The sequence below is a fragment of the Mus caroli genome, chromosome 9 (assembly GCF_900094665.2).
Source record: "Mus caroli chromosome 9, CAROLI_EIJ_v1.1, whole genome shotgun sequence".
NCBI classification, from domain to species: domain Eukaryota; kingdom Metazoa; phylum Chordata; class Mammalia; order Rodentia; family Muridae; genus Mus; species Mus caroli.
Window position 1 is genome coordinate 90,174,247 of NC_034578.1, and position 7,059 is coordinate 90,181,305.

Sequence of the window (7,059 nt, forward strand, 5' to 3'; positions counted from 1 at the left end):
TACAAAAGATAAATCTGAAAATTATATACTTACTTTGTCTAATTAATCTTTTGTCGGCAACTAAAACATTTTCGGCATCCACAATGATTACTTTCCCATCTCTTGGACCAACTGCAAAGTTGTCAAAGCTGACGTCCAGGAGGTAGAGTGCAAATTCAAAGTCATTGTTTGTAAGCTGCTCTGCTATCTCCATTAACTGCCAAGCAAGGTCAACTCTTTTCTCCCATGGTGCATTAAAATAACTCCACAGTTCTTCTCCAACATAATTTACAGCCACCATTCTTCCACAAGCTCCAAGATATTTTGCAAATGGCCAACCTTCATCAGATGGAAAACTCTACAAAAGAATTATCTTAATATTATAATACAGTCTGATGAAGTTACCTTGGGTGTCTCTCCCCCCAGAAGCTGGCAGGGGATTCCTCCTAGGTACAGTTCACTAGTATAAATTTCATCTTCCCTCCTCACTCAAACCATTACCATAGACCTGAAAGAATGTGAAAAACGTTGTATTTGAAATCTGTGACAAGTACTACTTTTCAATATCTCAGAAACAAACTTACCAATACAAGGCAAGAGTCACTGTCTCTGTACCAATTCGAAAAACATTTATACCTTTCTATATCTTTTTGACTTCTACACATACAAGCAATCAATGGTTTTCTTTGAATAAATAGTCTTGAAAAATACACCAACTAGTAATTATTTACCTGGTTAAGTACCTTGCTATGTAGGCAATAAAGATGAACTATAGAAGCTTTGTTTAGCTACAGGCTTTTATTTTAGAAGAACAGACACTGAACAAATCCTATGGTGTTAGTAACTACACTAAAGTTTGTACACTTCTAGAGCCCTAACCAATCCAGAAGCAGTCAAGACAATGCTGGGGAGGATTATTGGATGCTTAACAATATGCAGGCCTGGGGAGAACACTCTAGTCTCAACATGGCCTCCATTCTGAGCATCCATGGACTTCAGTTCATCTTCTTCAACCTTTTCCCCTTGCTCCAGCCTCAAAATTATTTTTTTTCACATTAGTGCAGTTTTCTAATGGACTTTTTAACCTACTAGGAAGATTCTAGTTCTAAATCAAAAGTAATGTCTTTAAAACCATAAACAAGTCATTTTAAACTTAATTATCACCTAGATCTGCCCGTGATCCCATGCTGGGAATCTAACTCAAGGCCCTGTGCATGCCAGGCTTTACAAATGAGCAATATCCCTGGCCCCATCAAAGATACTTTCTACCACTAAATATGCTGTAACCAAAATGAATACTGGAGAAAAACAAAAGATGGTTAGAAGTTAATTATTACTTTCATGTGTAAGGTTGCAAGGCCAGGTTTGTGTCAGTCTTGTTCTTAGCTGGAAAAAAAAATATATGAAATGATACTTAAACCAGCGTTAAAGGAGTGAGATAAACCAGGAAGTCAGCAAATGNGACCTTAAAGCCCTCCAGAGACCGAGCTTCCATTTTCAACTCTGGATAATCTACATACACCTGAGGAGCCAGAGGTATGGCCTTTCTTCTTTAAACAAACAAACAAACAACAACAGCAAAACCCAAAAAGCAATGCTAATTTTGCCTTAACTTTTAATTGTAGAGATTATCTTTAAAGTCCTCATGCTAGAAGAGAAACATCTTTAGAACTACATTCTCGCTTTGTACCCCCTTTAAGTCTAAGTATGCACAACAACCATACTTTGCACATATAACTTTTACTTTTAAGTATTCTATGACAAAATACTACTTATATGAAAAGAGGTCATGGATCTTAAATATAGTAAATTAATAAATTCACTTTGGGGTCAGAGACAAGAGCTACTTAGTCTTTAGAAATTAGAGGTAAATGTGTTTTTAATCCTTAACAATATTTTTATTTCTCTTGGGAGCTGAGAAAAGTGACAGACAGATCACTCATGTGAAACGTGCGGTGCAAAAACTGTTCACAAACCACACAGTTTCAACTTTCCTCTCTATTTAAAATATCTCATGACCTTGACATTTTTTGTTAGACAAANGGCTACAACAGACTTGCCTATTTATAAGAAGTGTGAATGTATCCTGACATAAAAATGGAACACTATAAGTTTAATAAGCATGTGGGATCACATTATTTTATCATGTAAAAAGGAAAACAAAACCACCTCCATACAGCGTACTATTCACACGCCATACTGTAGAACAGACACAAGCACATCTTTGTGAAAATAAAATGGTCTTTGACAACAAGAGAAAGGGGATCCCTGCCAACATCTGCACATGTACAAATGCCTCCTTGTTTTTGGAGCCTTTCCAACTGGCAAAGGACAGTCAAATGTACACTTCATTACCCACCCCTCATAGAGGAGGGCAAAATAGATGAACAAATGTCATATTGAGCAACTTTTATATTAGCATTGTGGCTGCTCATGATTTCTAACTGACATCTTATGCCTCGCTTTAAGAGACAATTCTTTCATGTAGCTTGCTACCTACTCTTTTAGAAGAGCTTTCATCACTGAAGTTAGACCATTTGCTTATAAGACAGCACTATTTCACTATATAATCAAAGCACTATTCATTAATGAGAACTGATTTTTATTAAACACACTGTAGTACAAAAGAACAAAAAAATTAAAAAAAAAATGGCTCAGGGTTGGAAGCCAAGTTTAAAACAACCCTGGCGTACAACCAAAATACCATAGCCAAGCAGAATTTGAAAGACATTTTGAATTCATTAGAGCTTGGATTTGTTAAATATAAAGTAATATTGAAAACAAGGGTTTTTTTTTTCTGATTAGCAAACTCTTACAGATATAAAACACAGTAGCTTGGATTAAAAAGTTCCTTACTTAAAACAAAAATCTGAAGGCCAGATATTCAAATTATCTAAAACCAAAGAGTTTCATTTAATCTGAAATATGCAATTATTTAATTATTTACTATGTACAATTGAAAAATATGCAAGTGCTTCCCAAATGAAGGCAAATTTTCAGACTTAGAACAGTACGACAGATGTAGCAGGTCCTCTCAACTTTTTATAAATGTTTGTAAATTATTACATGTATAAAATATAGACTATCGATGTTATAAAAGTAAAGACTGCATAAAGGTACAAGATAGTTGTAAACCTATATATTTGTTTTTATATTAATGTACTTTAAAAATTAAATTAGTGACAGCACAAAGACAATGCTAGAATATTAATGTAAACATAAAAATTATTTGTATGTAGCATATGGTGCAATGATAGAACACTTATACATTATGTGTGAGGCCCTGGAAATGACTAAGATGCAGAATTTTACTAAGGTCATCCTCTATTATACAAAAACAAAATAAAACAAGAGGGAAAAAAAAACCATGGAGCTCATACATGATTCACACACAAAGATTATGGGAATTGGCTGTAATGCAGGTATGTAATACTTTCTATATATAACATACAGTCTTCAACAGAACTCCTACACTAAACGGAAAATATTACATAGCATATGAGAATAAGGAGTTTGAAATTATAAGGCAAGACTCAGATGCCCACCTCAATCTCTACCTCTCAATACCTGAACATAATTCTTCCCCCAACTCCATACTCCCAGTCAAGCTACTACTCCCATGCACTACAGTTTCATGGGCATTTGTTTTCACTAAAAAATACAGTTTCATACCTTAGCATACACCTGGNATGCTCTTACCACATTGACAGTCAGCCAGTCTAATAAACACACTTAGGGTTGGCTTAAATAGAGACCATGGAGGGGGTCTAACCCTACATTAGTCTGTATCATAACACCTGCTTGAGGAATGCTGCTATGTGTTAACAACACAGGTTATGCAGTTACCTTTATAAAATCAGAGAAAATTCTTAAACAGTGGAACACTGGATTGAAAATTGATAGCAGTATGCTTTGAATTTATCTTGACTATTGCAAAAGAACTATAGTTGGCCCGAGTTTGCCTTTTATTACCTCTGAACTTTCTGGCAATTAATACTATGCTAATAAGTTAGATTTATAATCCACATAACCAACTCAACATATTTGAATCCTTTTTTCTTTCTATTGAGCACAGTGATTTTGTTTTTGATTTCTGGTAGTAAGTGGTTAATGAAGCATTTGGAATTTTTTTGGTATGCATTACCACATTTTTTAAGTTTTGTATTATTGTACTTATGAATACATATACATTTTAATAACATACTTTAATTAGATCACATATTTTTAGGATAATTGCTAACAAACGCGCCCACTAGGAATTGAGAGCTCCTAGAGAACAGTGAATAAATTGAGTGATTCTTAATCATATTTCTTTCTATCAAGAAAATAAGTACATTTCTGGATGAGTATGTAGATTTGGAGAAGCAGATCTTTAAAAAGTTCATTAAGCTCACAGAGTGCATATAGGCTTTCCCTTTGGTTCTGGACCTGCCTGATGAAAACAATGGTATACATATCACTCCAGTTTTACAGAGGAAGAAAACAGATCTCAAAGGACTTACTATTCTCCTATATATGGCATATAACTAACAGATTTAAAATACAGCCAACTTATAAAGGCTAGTGCTCTGTCTTTTATTCCTATGTAACCAATATTAGTTTTATATACTAAAATTTAAGTACACAAATATTTTTCATAGAAGAATACTAGCATTCTATTGAAAAGTATAGAACTTCAATTCATGAGAAAATATCAAATAAACACATGAGAAATGTGTTACCATTTAGAATTGTTTTTCTTTTTTCAAGAAGGCAATTCCTAATAAACTAACTTCAAAAGGCTTATCAAAATATACAACCTAAAATGTCCATCAGTTTTTCTATACTAGCATTTCTGCACAAAAATACACAAACTTTGAACTTGAGAACATTTGAAGAAAGCAAGTGTTATAAGGAGTACAGAAATGTTTAAAGGTTTAATTTCAATCTTAGAATTATTTTAAAAGCCCCTATCTGAATGAAATCCCAGTGTGGCAATACATGTTGTAACAGCTGTTCATACAGATTAGTCAACTGTGTTGTNCTGGTGACAGACTAATGTGTTCACAGTTTTGTGAACTGTCTAGAGGGGAATACAGGAAAGTTACTGGGAAGACTTAATAGTTACTTCATCTTTATTAGAATTTCTATGAGATCTTAGCTTCATTTAAATCGGGAAGTAGCTAGTGGCCAAAAATTTATCACAAATATAGCAGACACCTAAAAACTCAAGATATTTTAAGTCTCAGGATATGCCTCATTTATCATGAAATCATCTGAATGTCATTTCCACCCGCCTCAAATTCCAACATTAACCAATGCTTTGAAAATAGAAAGGTTGTGTTAACTGAACATCACGTCAAATGGCTGTATACAAAATTGNAAACCAATGTCACATACATTAATACAAACCTACCTAAATTAAATAGAAATAAGTCGTCTTGTAGAACAGCTTTTACACACACACAAATACACACACACACAGAGCGAGAGAGAGAGAGAGAGAGAGAGACAGCGAGAGAGAGAGAGAGAGAGAGAGAGAGACTGCCAAAACTCACTTGGCAAAGCTTTACACAAGGATGTACTAATCTCAACAGATCCTTTCTTACCTACTCTAAAACAGCAACTGTTACCCACATTTCTAACTTGGATGTGTAAGTACAAACATTTGTTACCAATTAAAAAAAACATTAAAAGAAACAAGAGCACACTCTTAGGACCTGATAACCTAAAAATGTNATCTTACTTTCTTCAGTCAACATAAGTTTCCTTGGTTCCAAACACCACCCTTCTTAAGAACAGTAAAACATCTGCCAACAGCAGGGTCGTCCACACCATTAAATAAATGCCAGTTACTGGCTTACAGAGATTAGTATTCTGATTGCCTTAAATTTAAGATGAAAAGAAACCCAACTTCCCCCACCCATTACTTGTGTGCTTTCTTACAATGGAGTCTAACAGTAGACTCTAAGATTTCTTTTACTTCTCCTTACATCTTAACCCAACAAGTCTTAGCAGTTAATTTCCTTAAATTCATTCTCCAAAATTTCCTTAAATTTAATTCTCCACTGCTTTGAAAATAAACTCTGAGCTCACCCAGTCTGAGTACTTCTATCTTATGCTCAACTACTAGCCTTCCCTACTCCCATGCAAGAGGCCTCCCACGGAGGCCCTCCCTGATTTTTTACCACCAGAGAGCTTCCTTGTCCTCTTCATTGAATGTTAAAACTCAAACTTAGCTTGTTCTGTGTGCCACCTAATCTTAAAGCTGAAGCTATGCAAACTGTGTCCTGAACGTCACCTCTGCTGGAACCCAAAGGTGGATACAACAGTGNCTGGCAGCATTCAGCAATGGCATCGTAACTCTGATGTCTCCTCTATTTTACATCNTTCAGCAACGCCAATGTACTGAATAAAATTATAACTAATGATTTACCAAGAAAAATAAATATTTTTTGTATTTATAGTACTTATTCTATTTCATTTACTTCATATGGGACAAATGTCTAACCCCCTTTAAATGATTACCCCCAGTAAACTAAAACCTGAAGTAACAACTATGTAGATATGTAGGGTGTGTGCATGTGTTTGTACATGTGTCTGTGTGTGTGTGTGTAAAGGAGGTGGCATATGAATATCTGTCATGCAAAGTGTGGAGGAGAGACTGAAGGAATGACCATCCAGAGACTGACTCACCTAGGGTTCCATCCCATTTACAATCACCAAACCCAGACACTANTGTGGATGCCAACAAAGTGCTTGCTGACAGGAGCCTGATATAGCTGTCTCCTGAGAGGCTCTGCCAGTGCCTGACAAATACAGAGGTGGATGGTCACAGNCATCCACTGAACTAAGCATAGGGTCCCCAATGAAGGAGCTAGAGAAAAGACCTAAGGAGCTGAAGGGGTTTGCAGCCCCATAGGAGGAACAACAATATGAACTAACCAGTACCCCCCTGCCAAAGCTTCCTGGGACTAAACCACCAACCAAAGAGCACACTTGGTGGGACTCATGGCTCCAGCTGCATATGCAGCAGAGGATGGCCTAGTCAGACATCAATGGGAGGAGAGGCCCTTTGTCCTATGAAGACTCTATGCCTCC

The 7,059-nt window shown here is 35.8% G+C and overlaps 1 protein-coding gene across 1 annotated transcript in view; it reads right to left on the reverse strand.

Moving 5' to 3' along the window:
* The window catches only part of Dipk2a (divergent protein kinase domain 2A), a 6,481-nt gene extending 6,122 nt beyond the window's left edge, over positions 1–359 (reverse strand). Inside the window, exon 1 of the mRNA XM_021172426.2 lies at positions 34–359. Coding sequence (XP_021028085.1) covers positions 34–280 — 247 coding nt within the window. The 5' untranslated portion in view covers positions 281–359. The remainder of the gene's footprint in view (positions 1–33) is intronic.
* Positions 360–7,059: the final 6,700 nt, after the last annotated feature.